Source organism: Calliphora vicina, chromosome 5 (assembly GCF_958450345.1).
Source record: "Calliphora vicina chromosome 5, idCalVici1.1, whole genome shotgun sequence".
Classification (NCBI taxonomy): Eukaryota; Metazoa; Arthropoda; class Insecta; order Diptera; family Calliphoridae; genus Calliphora; species Calliphora vicina.
In genome coordinates this window covers 27,372,764-27,397,473 of record NC_088784.1, presented here as the reverse complement: position 1 = coordinate 27,397,473, position 24,710 = coordinate 27,372,764, and the positions used below count along the sequence as shown (strand labels likewise).

The window sequence follows — 24,710 nt, the reverse complement described above, 5'->3', positions numbered from 1 at the left end:
TTTAAGAACAAAAATTTTAAAATTTAAAATAACAATTCGAAACATTTTTTTCCAAAAAATTAAAAAAAAACCAACAAACGAAAAAAAAAAATTTTGTTTACCTAAAAATATTTAAAATTTGTATTTTGAAGTATAATTTGGTGAAGATTCGGCACAGCCGAATATAGCTCTCTTACTTGTTTAAATTCAAATAACTGTAGTTTAAGTCATTATTTTTTAACAATTCTTTTTTGATTTTACACATACAAAATAAACAAAACGGTAGCAGGGCGGATAAAAATTTCGAAAATTTAATTTTCAAATGCGAATATCTCGTAATCTATAAGAGATAATTGATAGCTACGAGGAGGTTTTTTGTAGTTCTCAACAAGGAGATTCTAGATGTCTTTGGGAACTCGAAAGTTAACCTTTTTGAGCATGTGGAATTTCATTCAAATCGTCTAAGGGTTTTAAAGTTACAGATCTATTTTCTTCTTTTTTTCTATAACACTGTACGACGGAGTAAACGACCCGGAAAATTGTCTCATGCAGTTATTGTATTGTTTCACGGCCTGAGTTGCATTTGAGACGGTCTTGTAAATCGCATTGTACCAAAGAATGTTTCATGTAAAATACTTTTCAGACTATCCTTAATTGTGATATATGCCTGAATGTTAAAGTACATGTTTAAATGTAAGAAACGCAATAAGGAAATAGAAAGATAAATAGAGAGCATCCTTTTTGTTTTAAATTCAAAAAAAAAAATAAAAAATTCCATCTTTTTTCAATTTCCCCAAACTGTGCTGGATGTAAGTAAGTGTGTATTTGTGCGGTTTTATAGCTTCAACAAAATGAGGAGGTGCGAAATTGTTTTGTGGTAAATAGAAACAAATACTCTTACTGTTATACGAACAGCAAATAAACATGTAATAAATAGAAAAATGTATCATTATAAAGTGATTTGTTGTGTAAATGGTTGTTAGTGATTGTAACGTTGTTTTTTATTTTTTTTTTTTTGACAGTGAATGTCTTTTTGCTAAAGAACTGTGGGAATTTTAAAGATGTTTCTTTTTTCATGGAATTTGCTAAGGACTTAGAATGTCCTTTTTTGTGTTATTCATTAATAATAAGATATTGATGGTGGTAATTGAAATTCAGGTAGTTAGATGGGTGTGCTATGGTGGTTTGTATTAAATATGAAGGTCGTTAGGGGGGAAATTTATTTAAATTTTAATAATAAAATGAATAATAAAGTATTTAAAAACAACTAGATATTTTTTATTTAAAATTTAAGGTTTGATTTTGGATTATTTAAATATAGCAAAACTAGCTAAATTTACGTTACCGAAGTAAGCCAAATTGTCATTCACAGTTTCAAATCGGTATCCAAACTTGCTTCTTAAAATGAGATTCTCTTTTTGATAATTTGGTTAATTTTACTCCTTCAAATATTTGATGTTGTTATACTGGACGTATGATAAATATATCTTACAATCTTTAATACTCATACGCCTTGATGTTTTACAAGTTAATCCTAAAATAATGTTTTTCGTAATTTAAATTAAGCAATTTAATTTATTAAAAGTTCTTAATTGTCTTGTTATGTACAATATTGCTAAAATCTCTATAAATCCTTGTACACCACACCACAAGTCTGTAGTTTAAGGTTTAAAATAAATAAATTATTAATTAAAGCAAATGTAAATTGCTTTGTTAATGATAAAGACACTTGTGTTGTTTTTTTTCTCATAATTTATGCATAAATTTCTCATTTAAAAGTTTGATTTAATTTACATCAAATTAATCACACAAAAACAATAAACAAAGAGAAAACACCTACATACAAACATACATACGAGTACATGCACAGAAATGTAAACAGAGAAACACTTTAAATCAGAGACAAACACGCACACATACTATACACACTAGGGTTGTCCTTATTTTGAAATTTGAGTAAAATCGGATAACGTTTAGAGGTTGTACATTTTGTTTGAAATTTCAAGTTTTGGTTGAATGTAGGATTTTTTCGAAAAGAATTTAAAAAATTAAATATTGAAAAAAAATCCAATTAAAACAAGTAAGAAAGTATGATCGGTCAAGTCCGACCATATAATACCTTACACTAAGTAAAAAAGCATTTTTCTTTTAAAATTTCAATAATTTATATTTTTGAGTGCTTTTATAGTGATTGTATAGTGATTTAAAAAGCCTTTAAAATTGTTTCGATTTTGTTGCAAATGATTAAACAAAAACAAAACTGAATGAAGAAAAATATTTTTTTACTATTTGTATTGGATTTGAATTAATAAAACTTGAATCATTCAAAGGTTAAATGAATTCTGTTATGAATTAATTCAACGAAGAATGAATTCTATTTAAATAGAAGCATTTGCATGAAGCTAAATAATTAGATGTTGGGAATAGATTTATGGAACAAATGGATGCCTTTTTTTAATTCTGAATTAATATTTTAGTAATCAAAGCTCAAATTTAATTAATTCGAAAGTCCATCGATTTCATCGTGCGAGAGATGGTTTGTGTGATTCAGAAGTGGTGATTTTGACAAGGAAGACAAATATCGCACAGGTCAGCCTAAAAGTTTGAAGACCAAAAATTGGAAGCATTACTCCATGAAGATTGTTTTCAAAACTCAACAAGAGCTTGCAAAATCATTGGGAGCTACTCAATCAGTAAATTCAAAACTTTTGCGAGCAGCAGGATTCATCCAAAAGCAGGGAAATTGGATAACATACGAATTGACGACGAGAGATCTTGAAAGACGATTTTGCATTTCCGAAATGATGCTATAAAAGAAATTCATAACTTGCGATGAAAAATGTATCCACTACGATAACCCGAAGCGTAAGAAATCGTATATGAAGCTCGGTCAACCAGCCGAAGCGTCAGCAAAGCCAAATATCCATGGCGCTAAGACGAAAAACGCCCAGAATATGCGGCCAGACATGAAACCGCAATATTCCATCATGACATAGCTCAGCCACATGTTGCAAACTATTTAGAATGAAGTTCGCCTCACCCGCCTTATAGTTCAGATCTTGCCCGTCAGACTACTATTTGTTTCGACCTATGCACAAGGCTCTCTCTGAGATACGCTTCACTTCAAAACACAGTATCCGAAATTGGCTTGATTCGTTCTTGGCCTTAAAAGATAAGTATTTCTTTGGTCTCGGAATCCATATGTTGCCAGAAACATGGGAAAAGGTCATAGCTAACAATGGCCAATATTTGGAATAAATGTATATTGTACAAATGCTTCAAAATAAAAGCTAAAAATTTTAAAAAGAAGGCCGCATTTTTAAGTCAAAAATTATTTTATAAAATAGTTTTAAATTATAACAAATTTGTGCGCAAAAACTAAAATTCCTCGAAATTCGCCAATTTTAAATCGGTCCCCACGATAACCAAGGTACAACCTTGGTTATCGTTATATACCATTCTCACTTTCGTGAGAAGGGTATATATAAGTTTGTCATTCCGTTTGTAATTTCTACATTTTTCATTTCCGACCCTATAAAGTATATATATTCTGGATCCTTATAGATAGCGGAGTCGATTAAGCCATGTCCGTCCGTCTGTCTGTCTGTCTGTCTGTCTGTCTGTCTGTCTGTCTGTCTGTCTGTCTGTCTGTCTGTCTGTCTGTCTGTCTGTCTGTCTGTCTGTCTGTCTGTCTGTCTGTCTGTCTGTCTGTCTGTCTGTCTGTCTGTCTGTCTGTCTGTCTGTCTGTCTGTCTGTCTGTCTGTCTGTCTGTCTGTCTGTCTGTCTGTCTGTCTGTCTGTCTGTCTGTCTGTTGAAATCAGTTTTCTGAAGACCCCAGATATCTTCGGGATCCAAATCTTCAATAATTCTGTCAGATATGCTTTCGAGAATTTTGCTATTTAAAATCAGCAAAATCGGTCCACAAATGGCTAAGATATGAGGAAAAAACCAAGACAACCTCGATTTTTGACCTATTATTTTAACTATATCTGGATTACTAAGACATTAATATAGACAATATGGATATCTAATGATAGATATTTCAAAGACATTTGCAACGACGTATATAAGACCATAGTAAGTTGGACCTACAATGGGTCAAAATCGGGAAAAAAAATTTTGAACTCGAATTTTTTTTTTTTTTTTTAAAAATTTAAAAAACAAAAAAAAAATTTTAAAATTTAAAAATAATTTTTTTTTAAAATTTAAAAAAAAAAATTTTAAATTTAAAAAAAAAAAATTTAAATAATAATCGAAAAATTTGTTTTTCCAAAAAATTCAAAAAACAACTGGAAAAAAAATAAATTTTGTTTACCTAAAAATATTTAAAATTTTGAAGTATAATTTGGTGAAGGGTATATAAGATTCGGCACAGCCGAATATAGCACTCTTACTTGTTAATACTCATATTGTTAATTTATGGAAATTTCGTTTTAAAAAAAAATTCTGAAAATGTAAAATTTCGGTTTTGAGATGTCAAAAATATGAGATGATTTTGTCATTCAGTTTGTAAAATATCGAAATATTCGTCTTAGAATCAAAAAATATTTATATTCTGGTTACTCATAAGATTCTAGAACGATCTAGTAATGTCCATCCGTCTGTCTGTCTGTTCAAAACACGATAGGGCCCAAACGGAAGAAAATTTGCCACAAAAACGCTCTGTCAGTAAGGTATTGAAATGGGCAATATCGGTCCATGATTTCACATAGCCCCCATACAAATTTCCCCCAGTATATTATTTGAGCAGCCATAAATATGTTGATTATGCAGCAATTGTTATAAAATTTTGCAAAAATTAGATCTAAGTACTCTGAAATTATACTGTAAAGTATGGCGAAAATCGGGCAACATTTGCCCCTAGTCCCCATACAAGGTTCACATTAGGAAATGACTTGAACATTCATAATTGTCTAACAATAATTAATATCGTGAACTAATTGGACAAAATCCAGTTTTATATGAACCTAAATCTGTCTACCAAATTGACCGATCCTCACGATTAGAAAAATATTTTATTGTCACATATTGCTGGTGGGTATACAAGACTCGTTTATAACACTCTTACTTGTTTTCTCGAAACTTCAAATAAAATGTGTAAGTTTGATAAAATTTTAGATGACATCGAGTAAAACAATTTTAGAAAAATGTGCAAAATAAGGACCACCCTAATCCACATACTCATGTAAATGAATGTTTGTGTCTCAAACTCTTGACTGATGAGTGAGATAGTATGAGATACACTGCATTATTGCCAATTAAGTGTAAATGTTGAAAGTGTCTATAGGGTTTGACAAGGATTTTAAGGAGGGGTATGTAAATGAACTATGTGTGTTTATTTATATCTCTGTCTGTCTGTTATTTTAATTTAATTTTACACTAATGTTATTATTATATTTATATGTTTATTTTTTTGTAAGTTTGAGATTATTTAGTAAACACATGTTTTTTTTTTGTTTTGTTTAATTACAGATTTAATTAATTTTAAATGCATTATAATTTTTCTATTATTTAAGCCTAATTTTATGCTTTATTTTTTACGCTAGTTTAAATTCAATTAAATTTTATGTTTTTTTTTCTAACCATAAATTTATTTTCATTAATAGATAATTAAATTTAGTTAACTGTTTTACCTTTGGTTTGAAATTGTTTTACAAAATATGTATATATAAATACTATAGCCTTGTTTTTTCTATAAATTATTAATAGTATAAATATTTTATAGCGTTTTTTTTCTAAATTTTATATATTTTTGTTTTGTTTTCCATTGCAGGCACACCATATTGGATGGCTCCCGAAGTAGCTGCTGTTGAACGAAAGGGTGGTTATAATCAATTATGTGATATTTGGGCTTGTGGTATAACAGCAATTGGTAAGTGGTTTAATGTGTTTTAGACAAAACATTTTTCTGAAGTAGATTTAAATGAAAATTACTTACAAGTATTTTGTAATAAGTAGTTATAGGTGAAAATACAATACTGCTTGTGTATAATATAATTTTTTTTAAGCTGGACAATCAATAGAGAAGGCTCTTAGCTTTCAGAATATTCCTGAAATCCCTTAGTATAGATATCTAACTAAGAAGCAAACAGTTTTGTATCTTTTTTAAAACATATTTTATCTTGAGCAAATGAACACAGATTTGAATCTTTTGAGACATATATTGCACCAAAATTTTGTGTTTTGCAATGAGATCTTGTAATGAGATCTTTCTTTAACAGTACATCACAAATAAATGTCTGAATGAGCCAAATTACAGTTGCGAGGCGACCAACAGATCGATATTTGTGCCGTTATTACAGATGCGTTCAAAACGATTATTTGAGGAGTGCGTGTCACAATTCCAAGGACTGCTAAAACTAGATATCAGTTATACCCTTAACAAATCAATAATTATGGCACTGTAGCACTCACCAGCAGCATGACGTTTCAAGATACATTTTGTGAGAAAAGGTCATAATGACACCTCTCCAAAATACATGTCAAAACTATTTATTTCCTCATTTACTTCTCGTCAATCCGATCAATTGTCATACCCGACGAGACGAATATGCGAAATTTTTCTCCCAAAATCGAAAGCAATTGCAGTAGGTGTAAGCTCGAAACTGAGAAACTACAATGAAATGCCTTCTGCATATATCTAATCAGCACAGTGATTTTAATGTTGAGTTATTAAGATCGATTCACAGGGCTTTACTTCAACTATAACTATTTTTTCAAAAAAAACGAAGCATAGGTTTGTAATTTTTTAACGTTACTCAAACGTTAAACGGCTCATTTAGTCACACGACAGCAAAAAAAAAGGCTTGACTGACCATTATATAGATTTGATGCATCATGGCTACCTAAGTACAAAAATGCTAAAATTTTTCATTTCTATGGATAGATTGTTTTTAAAAAAAAAAATTTAAGTAAAATTATAAATTTTGTTAGACATTTCTCCACATAAATAATGATAACTCAAAAAGGGTTACAAAAGTTGAGATCTACATAACCTTTAATCCGTTTATATATTCCGTTTTAATTGGGTCAGTAGTTTCGGAGTTATAATAACAAATTTAAAAATATATTTCTTAAGTGAAAATAGAAAATTTTTTTATTTTAAAAAAATTATGAAAAATCGAAAGCGGCAAAAATTGTTCAGATTTATTACTTTATCGCAAAGCCACATGTAATAGAAACAAAATGAGATATCGACCGTAAAAATCGATGGATTATTTTCGAATTTATTCACAATTAAGTGAATTCGCTCATTCTCACAAAATTTTAGTTTTTTGTTTGATTTACATAAAATTTAGTAGTTAATGTTCTTCCTTCGATTGATTGAATTTTGAAACTATTTTCCCCATCCTCTGTACAAATTTTCGCATATATATTGCTTTTTAATTGGCTCAGTAGTTTCGGAGTTATAATAACAAATTGATGCAAAAAATATATTTTTTACGTGAAAATAACAAATTTTTTGGTTTAAAAAAAATCATGAAAAATCGAAAGTGGCAGAAATTGTTCAGATTTATTATTTTATCGCAAAGCCACATGTAATAGAAACAAAATGAGATATCGACCATAAAAATCGATTGATTATTTGCAAATTTATTCACAATTAAGTGAATTCGCTCATTTTCACAAAATTTTAGTTTTTTGTTTGATTTACATAAAATTTAGTAGTTAATGTTCTTCTTTCGATTGATTGAATTTTGAAAACATTTTCCCCATGCTATGTGCAAATATTCACATATATATTGCATTTCAATCGGCTCAGTAGTTTCGGAGTTATAATAACAAATTGAAGCAAAAAATATATTTTTTACCTGAAAATAACAAATTTTTTTGTTTTAAAAAAATTATAAAAAATCGAAAGCGGCAGAAATTGTTCAGATTTATTACTTTATCGCAAAGCCACATGTAATAGGAACCAACTGAGATATTGATCATAAAAATTTACGGATTCTTTTCGAATTTATTCACAATTAAGTGAATTCTCTCATTTTCGCAAAATTTTAGTTTTTTGTTTGATTTACATAAAATTGAGTAGTTTATGTTCTTCTTGCGAATGATTGAATTTTGAAAACGTTTTTCCCATGCTAGGTGCAAATTTTCACATATATATTGCGTTTTAATGGGCTCAGTATTTTCAGAGTTATAATAACAAATTTAAGCAAAAAATATATTTTTTTACTTGAAAATAACAAATTTTTTTGTTTTAAAAAAATTATGAAAAATCGAAAGCGGCAGAAATTATTCAGATTTATTGCTTATGGCAAAGCCACATGTAATAGGAACTAAATGACATATTGATCATAAAAATTCAAGAATTCTTTTCGAATTTATTCACAATTAAGTGAATTCGCTCATTTTCACAAAATTTTAGTTTTTTGTTTGATATACATAAAATTGAGCAGTTAATGTTCTTCTTTCGATTGACTGAATTTTGAAAACAATTTTCCCTATGCTTTTTACAAATTTTCACATATATATTGCGTTTCAATCGGCTCAGTAGTTTCGGAGTTATAATAACAAATTGAAGCAAAAAATATATTTTTTACATGAAAATAGCAAATTTTTTGGTTTTAAAAAAATTATGAAAAATCGAAAGCTGCAGAATTGTTCAGATTTATTACTTTATCGCAAAGCCACATGTAATGGAAACAAAATGAGATATTGATCATAAAAATTGACGGATTCTTTTCGAATTTATTCACTATTAATAGAATTCGCCCATTTTCACAAAATTTTAGTTTTTTGTTTGATTTACATAAAATTGAGTAGTTAATGTTCTTCCTTCGATTGATTAACTTTTGAAAATATTTTCCCCATGCTATATACAAATTTTCACATATATATTGCTTTTTAATCGGATCAGTAGTTTCGGAGTTATAATAACAAATTGAAACAAAAAATATATTTTTTACGTGAAAATAGCTAATTTTTTGGTTTAAAGAAAAATCATCAGAAATCGAATCTCAACTTTAATACATTTATTTTAACAACATCGGACTAAATAAACAACCTTTAGTACAATTTCAGAAATTTAACGAAGCAATATATGGCATCAATGACATCTTGGCTTGAATTCATAAATTGCCATCTGGTTCAATTTTTTTTATTATGTATATTAAAATATTAGCTACAAAATGTTGTTATTAAAAAGTAATAGTTCAATTTAAAAGTAGAGTTTTTGCCTTAAAACCAATTATTGAGCCTATAGTTCAGTGTTCCCACTTTAATTTTACTATTACTTACAACCTTTTTCTACTACAGTCATATTATGACTAATATGACTTTATATAACTTGACAGTTTCCTGATTGGAATATAACAGTGAGAGTTACAAAGTGACTCTATATTTTATTACTTCCATAATTTCCTCTTTGCAGGCACTTAAGACAATGACATTTCAAACAAAACATAAAACTTATAAATACTCTAATCAGTCTACTTGTTCATATGTGCCAAATATTTTGCAGACTATTTTATTGCCATTTTAATCCCTATTATTTATGACAAAACTGTTTTCCCCATAAAATAATATTTTTGCAATTTTTATGAGTTTTCGTCGTTTTAATGCTGTGACCACATACCAGAGACAATAATAAGTAATAAAAAATACAATAATTTATATATTAAAAAGTTCTCTTTTGTCCTGGAGTATTTTAAGTGTTTTTTTTCTTTCCTTAAGTTTTCGATTTATGACTATAATGTACTAAAAAAATTTATGAGCAAAAAATGTAGCAACAAAACATATTGATTTTTATGAAATTCATTAGTTTTAACAAAAGGTTAATGTGGTTGGGTAATTAATTTTGTGTTGTGTGACTTGTATAATAAAAATAGCTGGAAATGTGTTCGTTTTATAGCATAAATATATATTTAATTTGTTAATTTCCTTATTTTTTTTAGAATTGGCTGAACTACAACCTCCTATGTTTGATTTACATCCCATGCGTGCTTTGTTCCTGATGTCAAAAAGTGGTTTCAAACCTCCAACTCTTAGTAATAAAGATAAATGGAGTCCTACATTTCATAATTTTGTAAAAACAGCTTTAACGAAAAATCCTAAAAAACGTCCCACAGCCGAAAGGCTGCTGCAGCATCCCTTCGTACAGGGTGAGATGTCGGTGCGTGTGGCCAAAGAATTACTTAAGAAATACATGAATCCCAATCAACAATTCTACTACAATTGGGATGGTGATGAGGAGGTAAGAGCAAAGTTTTTAAATGTAAATTTAAATTGTGGTAATTAATTATACAAAAAAAGACAGTTTCTGAAAGTTTTAATTAGCTAAGGTAGGCGTATGAGGAATATTTAATAGGAATTGTATATAAATAATAATCATACGTCCTGGTGTTTAAGGTAAATTGGAACAAATAAGAGCGTATGATTAATATTTGTTTCTTATCAATAAATAGAGAATACTCATACTTCTTGGAGATTCATAGAACTAAAAACAAATTTAGAAATTAAAATATAGATTTTTAATCATCAAATATTTTAACAATGTTAAAGTATTTTATCTCTCAAGTTAAGTTAAATATGTTTTGTTACTGCAACAACAATTCAATCAAAGTATGAAGTTGTTTTTGATATAGAAACTGTCAGTAAATGTTCATTGTTTAAATTAATTTTCTCCACAAATCATCATTTCACTTGTATAATATTTCAAATTCAAAACATTTACTTTCAGCATTTTCTTATACATATTTATTTATTTTTAGATATATTGTTAATTGTTTACCATTTGTTATTATGTACTATGTTGCTGTCTAAAAACTTAACTAATTAAAAATATTTCCTAATTAATTGTTACATTATAAATTTTTTTCTCATTTCTTTCCCCCTTCTTTTTTTTACCTACATTTATGTGTACCTGTTAAATGTTGACACACTGCATACACTACAACCAACATTGGAATGGATTTTTCATGTCTTGATCCCTTCGTGTCTGTTCTATTTGTTTTAAATCCTGGCTACAAAAAAAACTAAAATTGATGTTCGTTTAGACTGTTGCCAGTGTACCACAACGTATTGCCAGTAAAATGACATCAAGGCCAAATGGTATTTCACCACAAAATCATACTTTAAAAACAGGTACGTATGAATGAATGAATGGATGAATGAATGTGTAAAGGGATGGTTGGCTGGCTGGCTGGTTGGTTGGTAATTGTGATGAGAAGAATGTTTTGGAAGGGATGGGTTTTTGAATCTACAATTTAACTATTAATTTTAACAGTTAAAGTTTAAGCTTAATATTTGAAATAGTTTAAAAGTGACATAAATTATTTCTCTTTACTTTAATGTTATTGTAATTAAAATGCATTTGATAGATTATAATGAAATTTTGCATAATTTTTTGAATACTAAGTTTTTTGAAGTAATAATTCTCTGTTGAATGTCTAATTTTCCAAATTAAGAAAATCATTTATTTTTTAAATTATAACAGTGTCGTAATTATTAACGTATTTATCATTGGTTAGTAACTGGAGGTGTATAGATTAATGAGACTCAGGTCAACTGACCTGATAATACGCAAACTTTAAAAATCTGAAAAAGTTGTCGAATAATTTTTTTAGGATAATTATGACCCAATAAACTCAGAACAGCCATCAGAAATTTATTTGCAAATTAAGTTTAGGAACCAGGAGTAAAAAGGTGAAGAGTGCCTCAGGGAATTGTTACCGGTTTAGGCGTAAAAAACAATTATTACGATACGATTTTATTGAAAAACTAATGAAAAAGAACTAATAAAAAATATTTTGAATAGATCGGGCGACTAAAAGTTAGTAAAACTTTGAAAAAAAAAAATGTCACTCAAAACAAAAACTACATGTATTTCGACCTTCGACGGAAATGTTAACAAATCTGTAACTAATGTCACAGTTAAATTTTAAAAAAAAATTTTGAGATAACTGGTGTTTTGTAATGTATGTCTTGAGGCACTCTTGCGGGTTAGAGGGAACGATTCATAGCAGTTGAAGATATCAACTTACCATAGTGGCAGGATGCCAAATCAGGCCAAAAATAAATGGACACTAAAGAAGTCTTATGAATGGAAGCATCCTCTTTTGTAAACATTCCTTGATGTAAATTTTGGTATTTATAGAGCCCTTTGTAACAAATGTTTGGCTTCTTTTACTGCAACTGCATAATGATTGTCATACGAACTTTTGAGAACTTTTTAGGAAAATTTTCTGCTTTTGGGCTCTAAACTTTTCTACAATATTCCCTCGAGCACCAGCAACATAAAAATTTTGATCCGGAAGCTGCGAAAAATTTTCCAGAACATACATTTATTCACCCTTTATGCAGAAGGTATATATTTTTTTATACTTTTTTTTACTTCAATTTCCGTGCATTGTCTTTGCCTCTAAATTTTTAGCAGAGTGCCAGGAACTGTTTGAGCCTTGTATGTTTTTAAATCTGCAATGGCTTTAGCTTTTCGTACCAAATAGTCCGAGTACTGAGCTAACCGGACTGCTTTCCTACCGGATGTGTTGGGATCTCTTTTGAAAATGCTTTCTATTTATTGGCTATAGAATCATCATGCACAGAAAAAATTATATTTCAATTCAAACATTTATCCCATATTGAACTGGTTTCAATTATTTCATAATTAAATCAAGTATTCATTTGTTCAAAAACTAAATTTCTTGATATTTTCTATTGAATTTTGAGTTTTGAATTTGATTATTTTGACAATTGAATATACAATTTTCGTTATCGGTTGAAATTCAAATACAAAAATTATTGAATAGATAATTTTCGTAATTGAAACACAAAAAATAACAAAAATGTGTTTTTAATTACGAAAATTATCTATTCAATAATTTTTGTATTTGATATTCAACGCTAAACCGCTCTTGACCGGTTTCAGGGTAAGTCATTGACTTACCCTGAAATATTCGGGTTTTGTCTACATTCGACCAACATGTAGATAACTATCTTAACTTTCAAATCTCTAGATTTGGAAGTTGATACCCATATTATGAGTTCCTACTAAAATTATATTGTATAATGGTCGAGAAAGTGGATGCTCCATTAGAATTTCATAGTTGCCTTTAGTATGAAGCATTACATTGTATTAATTTGACACGTCATCCTGACACATTGTTTTTGTCCGTTTGTAAGTCTTGCCATGGTTATATGTCGGCTTTCGACCAAAATGTAAAGAACCACTTCCTTAGCTAAAGAGGGGTATAAAGACTCATTATACTCCTAAAATTTCGGAATGGTGGTCAGATTATAAGCATTTATGTTGACGTGCCCAACTTTGAGTCATGTAAATCAGATCAGCCATTTAATAAATATTTTGATTTTTTGAAATGGCGGCAACTTCAAATCATGTTCGGATTTTTGTACTGTCTTTATTTGTTGTTACTAATATTTTCTCAAAAATAAATGTAGTAGCCTCGTATTACTAAATAAGTTAACTGATATGTTATACTCACAAAATTATCATAACCTTTATGTAACTACAAGAATCTACACAGGTGTTCTGTCTGTTTGACAAAAAAAAAATGTCATAGATCGAGCTGCTAAGATCTTTGACATTTTTGTTGGTTTTATTTATTAATCCAACAATATGTGACATTTTAACGAAAGTTCGGTGATAATGACACTTTGTATTGACAACAATTTTAGTTTTAACTACTTTTTTTAATAATGTCATCGATGTAGTTTCTCTCTTTCTTGTTTACGACAGGATTAACAGTCAGATGTGTTAACAATGAGTTACTATATGTCTTTTTGTGTGTGTGTGTATATATCCTTTTTAACATCTGTCTGTATGTGTTCATCTCTAATGGATTTTTCTCATACATTGTCAATAAAAATAGAACAAACTTTTATTTTGTGTATTACATAATAACTTTTTTTTTGAGTTTAACTATTAATAGTTAGTAGTAAGTATATTTTTAATTTTACTTTCACTAAACTCAACTTTATTTATATATGTACCTATGTGTGTATTAGGGTGGTCCTTATTTGGCACATTTTGACAATTGACTACTACATAACTTGAAGAGAAAATGAAAAAAAGTTAATTTCACTCAAACCAAGGCTAATCTTGATAAATACTGTGGCAACTCTGCACCATCCATTTCAATATGGTGTTGGCCGATCGCAGATTGAAAGTGCGAGAGATTGTGGAAGGCATTGAAATCTCACATGGCTCAGTGGTTTAAATTTTAAATTAAATTTCTCATTACCAAGTATTATGAGAATGCCTTTGCTCACAATCGACCACAAACTCAATCGTGTAACAACTTCCCAGTAATGTTTGGCGTTGTTCAAGCGCAATATGGACGAGTTTTCCGCCATTTCGAAACCGTGGATCTACCACAACACATCAGAGATCTAACAGTGGGTTTCTAAAGCGAAGGTGTGTTTTGCAGCCAATAAATTTATGGCGATCGGTCATTGACTACCTTCAAAAAGGTAAAAAAATCAAAGGGGAATATTATTTCAAGTTATTGGGTTGATCTAATGTGGATTTGGAAAAAGACGGTAACTTCTAAACGGTTAGTCCGGTTTGAATGAAATTTCACATGCGTAAAGAGGAAGTGGGACCTCATGACCTTCATTACATTGTGTACATATTGTGTAAAGACGCATTGATTGCATCCTTATAACTTTATAATCTGGATTTCATACGAACTTTGGAAAAAAACGTTTGAACAATTCTCGACAAACAACATTGAATGAATATTTTACCAAGCAAAATAATAGCTTTATAATTTTTTGTTTTTGTTATTTTCTTGAATTGTTGAATTGAAATATGTTAATACTTTTTTATAAAATGTACATACATACTATAAATGTTCTTTTTAAATGTAATCATTTATTTAAATGATGCGTAAATATAATATATCATTAGATATGTGTTTTAAAAGCATTGTATGAAGAACAATGTTTAAAATTTGTATTCGGTAGTCCGGATAATTTGATAATCCGGATTTGGGTCTGCAAACAATTATCCGGATTATCAAGGTTTTAATGTACAGTGGGTTTTGTCTATTTTTCAAAAATATATATAGCTTGACAATTAAAAAAATCATAAAATACATTTTTGAAAAATATCAGAAAAAAAGCTTTTTATTGAGTTTTTGCAAAGATACACATTTTTTAAATGGAAATTAAATTTTTATTTACGAATATTTTTTAATGAAATTTTACAGTTATATAGATTTTTTTTATTGAAAGTGGAATTTTGTTATCAGGAATCCTGCAAGTCCCAAAAAAGTTTTTAAAACTCCCAAAAAATGGGATTTTTTTAGTTTTTTGGACATAATATCCATACCAGGATCGGGTTTATCGGAACACTTTACAAAATAATTAACAACATATAGGGCCATCTAAAATGGATTACTATATTTTGATACCGACTATGCGATTTGAGAATTTTTGCCCTAAAGTTGAATTTTCCATAAAAAAATGGGGGTTATTTGGATGGACCTGGTCTCCTCGGTATCAAAAATTTTCAAACTTTTTTACATTTAGAATATTTGGTGTGATGTTAGCTTTTCAAAAATTATACATTCCTTATATATTTTCTTAGAAATTTTTTAGATAACATAAAAAGAAAAAAATATCGAAAATCAGTTTTTTTAATTTGTTTAACCCAGATATGCCGAAGGCTTGAGCTTGATCATTTTAAAAGTACTTTTATATTATTTTGGAAGCAAATGAGAAATAAAAACAAGTAAGAAAGTATGGTCGGTCAAGCCCGACCATATAATACCCTACACTAAGTAAAAGAGCAAAAACATTTTTCTTTTAAAATTTCAATAATTTATATTTTTGAGTGATTTTCGGAAGTGGACCTTATATGGGGGCTATGACCAATTATGGTCCGATCACCATGAAATTAGGTCGTGTGATTTGTGTCTATATGAAAGTTTATTATGTGTTTATTTTGTGAGTATACCAGCATTTTTAAGCGATTTATGCACGTTAAAGTGATTTTCGGAAGCGGGTCTATATGGGAGCTATGACTAATTATGGGCCGATAGTAACAAAATTTGGTGACATGAATTTTATATATATAAAACTTATTTGGAGCGAAATTTGTGTAGATACATATACACATCTGCTCAAAATAATAGATACACCTAATTGGAAAAAATTTAAATGGCGGTAACATTGAAAATTTCCTCGCAAGCGTTAAGAATACATCATATTATTAAAATTTCTATCTGGCAATGTCATGTCAGTCAAAAATCTGGCAACTATTTGCTTTCATGTTGATTTTTAAAAACGAATTTATTTGAATTACAAAAAATTATTTGCTCATAAAAATAGATACACATCAGTAATTTGTAATTTGTTTATATACAATTTTTTTTTTTGTGCAATTTTTTGTTCCTATTTACGTGAAACAGTAAGTATAATTTAAATTTTAGCAACAATTTTATAAAAAATAGGACTCTTTTGAAGAAAATGGGACGAAATCATCATTGTACCGAAGATGAGAAAAAAATTGTTCAAACGATGAGAAAACAAGGAAAATCATTACGGGAAATAGCAAAGAGCATAGGAAGATCTTTACATTTTGTCCAAAATGCTTTATCTAAAAAACAAAAAAGAGAAACTCGCGGTAGACCAAAGAAAACCAGTCCAGAAACAGATAGGCGGATCGTCCTTATGGTTAAAAAAGACCCTTTCATATCATCGAAAGCTATTTCTGCGGAGCTATGTAACGAAATCAGTCCACAAACAGTTCGTCGTCGTCTTTTACAAGCTAAATTGCCGGGAAGAATTGCCAGAAAAGTGCCACTAATGCGCCAAAAAAATATCAAGACAAGATTAGAATTTGCTAAAGAGCACTTACAATGGTCCGGGTGTGAAGGCGAAAAAAATGGAGAAATATTTTATGGAGCGACGAAACAAAAATAAATTTGTTTGGAAACGACTGCCAAAGAAATGTACGCCGACCAAAAGGAAAAGAATTCCACGTTAAATTTACAAAAAAGACGGTAAAACATGGCGGGGGAAACATAATGGTTTGGGGTTGCTTTTCATGGAATGGTGTTGGTCCGATATTCCGAATAGAAGATACCATGAATGCTAGTGGGTATAGAGACATATTGGAAAACGTAATGCTTCCATATGCATCGGAAAATATGCCATTAATATGGACATTCCAGCAGGACAACGACCCAAAACATAGTTCAAGATTAGTTAAAAACTGGTTCTTGGAGAATAACGTACCTGTTTTAAGCTGGCCCAGCCAATCCCCTGATTTAAACCCAATAGAAAACTTGTGGAGTGAATTAAAGATAAGGCTTTCGAAGGAAGTTTTCAAAAATAAAGACGATTTATGGGAGAAAACGCAAAAAATATGGTACGAGATTCCATTGGAGAAGTGTCAGAACTTGATATCCAGTATGCCCAGAAGAGTGGAGAAAGTTTTACAAAACAAAGGTGGATATACTGGATACTAGCTTTACTTTAATAATAAACTAATTTTTTTAAGATAAAATTTATTAGCTTTTGTTTAATAAGAATTTTTAAAAATGTATCTATTATTATGAGCACCAAATTTTTCGAAATTTAAGAAATTTGATTTACTTTATAATATTTATTATTAATTATGAAATATTTTGTTTTTGTTTTTACTCTCCTTTTAACTATAAATAAAAATCGACTGAATTTTTTTTATAATTTTACAATATACCATTATTTTTTTTCGTTTTTAAAAAATAAATTTTGGTGTATCTATTATTTTGAGCAGATGTGTATAAATTAAAGATTTATGACCGATAAAGTCCAATTTCGAGAGAACATTTGTATGGGGGCTAGGTGAAATAATGGACTGATTTCAGCCAGTTTCAATAGGCCGAACAAATTATATGTACCAAATTTTATCGAAATATCTTCTAAATTGCGACCTGTACTCTGCGCACAAGGTTAACATGGACAGCCAGCCAGCCAACCAGCCAGACGGACGGACATCGTTTAATCGACTCAGAAAGTGATTCTAAGTCGATCGGTATACTTTAAGGTGGGTGTTAGACCAATATTTTTGGGCGTTACACACATCTGTACAAACGCATAATAACCTCCCCACTATGGTGGTGTAGGGTATAAACAGTGCAATTATAGTTTTCTAAAAATTTATTGAAGAAAGTGATTTTTTAAGTCGTCCTATATATAGGACATAGGGGTCACAACAACAAAACTAAAACGCAATAATGAAACATTCATGCATATAACAATTAAGCTACTCTTCATAAATATAAATTCCAAAAAAATATTGTATTTCTTCGCTTGTAAATGTACAAAATTTTACTTTCCACACAAACGAGATATGTCCATAATGACTGAATGGCAATTTGAAAATATCACAAATTAAAAATTCAATAATCCAAAAATAGTAGCAAAAAATAATGCGATCACACAATCTCCCATGAGGTATTGGTGAGTACTAAGTATGTGAACAATAACAACATGTACTACATGTAGTACAGTCGGCATATCTGGGTTAATTTGGATTCAGTCATGATTTTTAAACCATTCTTTTTATACCCTTCACCATGAGTGGCAAGGGTATATATAAGTTTGTAATTTCTACATTTTTCATTTGCGACCCCACAAAGTATATATATTCTGAATCGTTATAAATAGCGGAGTCGATATAGCCATGTCCGTCTGTGTGTTGAAATCAACTTTCTGAAGCCCCCCAAATAACTTACATACACGAATGATACATCAATATCTCCGAAATTCTTCCGGCTGGGTTGCTATTTAAAATCGAGAAAATCGGTCCACAAATGGCTGAGATATAAGGAAAAAACCAGGACAACCTCGATTTTTGACCTATTTTTGACCCATATCTGGATTACTAAATCATTAATATAGACAATATTGATATCTAATGATAGATATTTCAAAGACCTGTGCAACGACATATTTAAGACCATAGTAAGTTGGACCTACAATGGGTCAAAATCGGAAAAAATATTTTTTAACCCGATTTTTTTTTTTCACCAAAATTTTTTTCACTAAATATTAAATAAAAAAAAATTAAAAACTAAAAAAAAAATTTTTTTAAATTAAAAAAAAATTATTAAATTAAAAAAAAAATTATTAAATTTATAAAAAAAATTTAAAAATTTAAAAAAAAAATTAAAAAACAATTTCGAAAAAACAACTAGAAAAAAAATTGAATTTTGTTTACCTAAAAATATTTAAAATTTTTATTTTAAAGTATATTTTGGTGAATGGTATATAAAATTCGGCACAGTCGAATATAGCTCTCTTACTTGTTTTATTTGACATATACGTTTGTTTTTAGACCAATAAATGAAATATAGAGATAATAGGGAAATATTTGGACCCACTGTTATCAAAAAACTGGAGTAGGGTGGGAAAAATGTTGAAAATTTAATTTTCAAATGCGAATATCTCCTAAGCTATATGAGATAATTGATAGCTACGACAGCTACGGAACACAAACGAAGAAATAGGATCGTTTTAAATTTAACATACCCGAGGTGTCCTACTTTGGGGACCCCTTGTCGCGATACTAGTGGGACAAGGTGAAATTTCATTTAAACCCGACTAACTTTTATACCCTTTACCTACGTGAGTAGTTTCCACAATATAATTTTCAGACCCTATAAAGTATATTTATTCTGGATCCTTATAGATAGCGGAGTCGATCTGTCTGTCCGTCTGTCTGTTGAAATCAACTTTCCGAAGCCAAAAAAAAAAACATACATACACGATTCATACATAAATATCTCCGGAATTTTTCTGGCTCGGTTGCTATTTAAAATCGAGAGAATCAGTCCACAAAGAGATATAAGGAAAAAACCTAGATTTTTGACCTATTTATAGATTACTAAGTCATTAATATAGACAATAAGGATATCTAATGAGAGATATTTCAAAGACCTTTGCAACGACGTATATAAGAACAAGTTGGACCTACAATGGGTCAAAATCGGATAAAATATTTTTTAACCCGAAAGATTTTTTTCGCTAAATAATACAAAAAAAAAAATAAATAAAAAAAAAAATTTCAATTTTAAAAAACAATTCGAAAAATATTTTTTCCAAAAAATTTAAAACCACTTTGGAAAAAAAAATATAAATTTTGTTTACCTAAAATTTTTATTTTGAAGTATAATTTGGTGAAGGGTATATAAGATTCGGTACAGCCGAATATAGCTCTCTTACTTGTTTTCTATATAACTGTACGACAGCTTTAGGTCACTAGGACAATCCAAAGGGGCACAGATGTGCAAAAATCCATGAATTAGGCTACGAATTACTCCGTCCTTCTTATTTTTTTGGAAGGTATAAACAAAACTGGAGAAACGTTGGATAAAGTGTATAGAGCTCAAAGGAGATTACGTTGAAAAATAAAATGATTTTTTAGCCAAAAACCTGTGTTTCATTCAAAAAGTCACGGACTTATTGCTAATTGAACCCAAAATTCGCAACTTTAAATAATATAAGCAATCTCTTTGCATTATCCAATTTTGTTAAAATTTTCTGAAATTGATTTGTAAATGGAAGAGAACTATTTGACCTAGAGATTATTGAAAACCCAAAAAGTGCAAAATAAAAACCTCCCTAGTGTGAATGTTTTAACATTTTTTTCATTGTATAACAAACATGTTGTGATTGAAATTAATTGCTATTGTTGTCAGTAGGTTGTATATAGAAAAACCATGTAAATTTTTGTAATTATATTGTTTCTAAAAATTTTAACTTTTCTCTTCTATTATTTTCTTTTGTAGGCATGACATCATCTAGTTCACAGTGGAATAATGAACGTTCTTCTAGTCCTGAAACTTTACCAAGTGACATGTATGTATTTGTAATCATATAATTGTTAAATTGTAGTGTATTTTATTTTACTTGGTTTTATTTTACTCCTCCTGGGTTTTATGTATTACATACTCTACTATTTATATATAATATATAGATATTTTTCCTTCTTTTATACTTTTACATACTTTTTAATATTACAAACTATGAAGTACAAAACAAAAAAAAGAAAAGCAATTTTACATTGAAAACACTTTTTATACTTAATAAGCAACCTGCTTTCTTCGGTGAAGTACTACATGCAACATGCATCAGACGCGCTTGTTGTACTTGTTATTATCATGTTGTAATTGTGCTTGAACAGAAATAATTATGTTTAAAAGCTTTTAATCATTCTAATTTTAATACTTTTGGCTGGCAGTGTGTGTTACTTATTTCTTCCTTCTTTTACATTTATTTTTCTATTAAATTTAAAAAAAAAAATCATAATATTTATTACATTTATAATAATCGTTTTTTAAATCCATTTACATACATTACATTAATTATCAGCGTGTTTTTAATGGCTAATTATCAAAAGAGCTTAAACATTTTCATGGGAATGGGAACTATTCAGGCCTTATGTTTTATTTACATTGATTGGTTCATTGTTAGGGTTTGAAATTATTAAGAGCAGAGCAAAAATATACATGGAAAGTATAAGAAAGTAGACCTTGATATGTTTAGACTTTGTTTCATTCCTTCATCATGCTGAAGTTTTATTTGCATCATTATCTCATACTAAAAACTAATTAACATTTACAAAGTACCAAATTGTGAATATATCGATGTAGTAATTCAGCCTCCTTTCTATTGCTATAAATTTCAAATATCGCAAGTCTTTTTTCAAAAGGATTTAAATTCAAATTTGACTCTAAATGACAACCGTCGCACAGTGGGGCAGAATCAAAATTTTTGGAAATAAATCTGGCATTTCTTCCTAATATTTGCAATCCTATTAAAATTTTTATACAAATTTTAGTTTTAGAAACTCAATAAATATGAAAATGTAAAAAAAACGTTATTTATTAACAAAACTAAATAGAATTGTCAACTTTTTTTAAATTTGTCATTCTAAATAACAAATGTAAAAAGACCTGTCAAAATGTTAAAGGGAATCCCGCAATTCCTAAAAATTGTAGCGAAAATCCCAAAAATGGTATTTTTTACAATTTTGCCCATAGGATCCATAGGGAAAATACTTTGGGGATAAATAGTTAATACATCAAGGTTTCTAAAGCTGCTTTCCATTTTCTGATTCCAGCTTTGGGATTTTAGAACATGTGGCCCAAATTTGAAATTTTTGGGTTTTTATTGAATCAAAAAGTACACAGGATTTGGAGCATAATTCAAAACATATCATTAGAATGAAGAAAAAAGTATCATTAGGTCTCCCTTTTCACTGGAAGGAAAAAGTTACAAAAAAGGAATGTACTACAAACTTGTTTTCAAAAAAGTACCAATCGCACTCAGGTACTATTGTTCCTTCTAGTTAATTAATTTTAATCAATTGATAAATAATAGATCATTGATCAGAGTTTCAGAGACATAAATACAGTCGAACAGAAAATAAAACAAGCCCATTCTTCATTTAATATTCCTCTAAATATGCCAAAGCAGCAAGCGAACACATTAGCTTGAGTTATGAAAGCTAAAGCCAAATGCTGAGAAACGATCATAAGCAATAAAAAGTTCAATGTCTGAGCTCTGCCGATCACTACTCTATACTATGGGCCTGATTTTGTATATCTAAGTAATGTTTGTAGAGGTCCTATGAAAGCAATTCTATTTGAATCCATAAAGTTGAGAAATACGTAGTTTTATTCGATTACTTCACTTAGTATTGGGTATATGACTTAAAAATTTACAATAGATAGCGTATCTTTTGAAGCGGTTTTTCTTTTTAAGGGTACATATCTGTCATTATACCATTCACCTTCGTGACAAGGGTATATATAAGTTTGTCATTCCGTTTGTAATTTCCACAATATAATTTTCCGACCCTATAAAGTATATATATTCTGGATCCGATTAAGCCATGTCCGTCTGTCTGTCTGTTGAAATCAACTTTCCGAAGCCCCCAAATAACTTACATACACGATTCATACATCAATATCTCCGGCTGGGATGCTATTTAAAATCGAGAAAATCGGTCCACAAATGGCTGAGATATAAGGAAAAAACCAGGACAACCTCGATTTTTGACCTACATATATCTTTATTACTAAGTCATTTATATAGACAACATGGATATAATGATAGATATTTCAAAGATGGGTCAAAATCGGAAAAAAATATTTTTTAACTCGAATTTTTTTTCACCCAAAGTTTTTTTTCGCTAAATATTAAAAAACAAAATTTTTCAAATTTAAAAAAAAAAAATTTTAAATTAAAAAAAAATTTAAATTTAAAAAAAAACGAAAAAAAATTTTTTAAAAAAAATTAAAAAAACAACTGGAAAAAAATCTACCCAATCAACAATTTCTAAATGTTTGCAAGCAGCAGGATTTATCCAAATTGAAACTGAGAGACCTTGAAAGACGATTTTATAAGTCTGAAATGCTGATTTCGATGAAAAATGGATCCATTACGACAACCCGAAGCATTAGAGATCGTATATGAAGGTCGGCCAACCAGCCGAATTATTCTCTGTATTTGCTGGGAGCAAAATGGTCCTATCTATTATGAGCTACTAAAATCTGACTAGACCATCACAGGGAACCTGTACCAAACACAATTGATTCGCGTGAAGCGAGCATTGGCCCAAAAACGCTCAGAATATGCGGCCAGACATTAAACCATAATATTCCATCATGACAACGCTCGCCCACATGTTGCAATACCTATTAAAATGTATTTATAATGAAGTGGTTGGGAAATTTTACCTCACCCGATTTATAGTCTAGACTACTATTTGTTTCGATCAATGCAGAACGTTATCTCTGGGTTACGCTTCACTTTGGATCAATGTATCCTATATTGGCTTGATTCGTTCTTGGCCTCAAAAGATGAGCAGTTATTTTGGCGCTGAATCAATATGTTGCCAGAAAGATGGGAAAAGGTTATAGCTTACAATGCCCAGTACTTTGAATAAATTCATATTGTTAAATGTTTCAAATAGAAGCTAAAAATTTAAAAAAAATCCCGCATTTTTCAGTCATTCCCATTATGTATTTCCGTACTCTATGGACTCGAACAAACCAGAATTACTACATGAAACCCCCTGCATATTTGTTTCATTCACTTTTTTATCACTGTGTAATTAACAGTTTATTGATAATGGAAATTTAATTTGACAAACCTTTGATAAACTAAAAATTTCTTTATTACAAAAATATCTTAGTATCTAAATTTCCTTTTAAATTTATGAACTTTGACTTTCATTTTCACCAATTTTGCTTTAAAACTTCTCGCTCGCCAACCAAACATTACTATTCATTGCATTTGGGTAATTGCCACATACAATTGTTAACTAACTTTTCACATAAAACTTAATTTATATCAATTATTATCTTCTATTTCTCGTTTTTTTTGCTGATTCCATATACCATAGTATTAAAATTTGTTCCCTAAAAAAAATTTCTTTGATTTTTCTTATTTTTTTTTGATTTTTTTTTCATTTCTTATATACTTTTAGTCCTTTATTAAAACAACATCAACAATTACAACAAAGAAAACAAAAACTTACTGGAACTTTAATTATGAACATGTCCTTAAGGTCAGAACACAGGCAACTTTGTTCTGTTCGGTTCAGTTCAGTTCTGCTACTGTTTCTTGTATTTTATTTTATTTAAATTCTTTTCTTTATTTTAAAATAATTTCTCTTTTTTTCTTATGTTACTGGTTTTTTAATTTAATTTTTGTTCTGTTTTAATTCCTTTTTTTTAGCGCTTTTTTTAACAAAATTATTTAAAGAA

The 24,710-nt window shown here is 29.3% G+C and overlaps 1 protein-coding gene across 8 annotated transcripts in view; it reads left to right on the top strand.

Moving 5' to 3' along the window:
- Positions 1–24,710, top strand: part of hppy (MAP4K3-like protein hppy) — a 312,486-nt gene that overhangs the window by 248,020 nt on the left and 39,756 nt on the right. For 4 of the 8 annotated variants that reach the window (XM_065514167.1, XM_065514171.1, XM_065514168.1 and 1 more), the window contains 5 exons: positions 5,753–5,851; positions 9,879–10,177; positions 10,980–11,067; positions 20,724–20,793; positions 24,431–24,511. In XM_065514167.1, coding sequence (XP_065370239.1) covers positions 5,753–5,851; positions 9,879–10,177; positions 10,980–11,067; positions 20,724–20,793; positions 24,431–24,511 — 637 coding nt within the window. The remainder of the gene's footprint in view (positions 1–5,752; positions 5,852–9,878; positions 10,178–10,979; positions 11,068–20,723; positions 20,794–24,430; positions 24,512–24,710) is intronic. The other 4 variants (XM_065514173.1, XM_065514170.1, XM_065514172.1 and 1 more) reach the window with 1 other exon arrangement.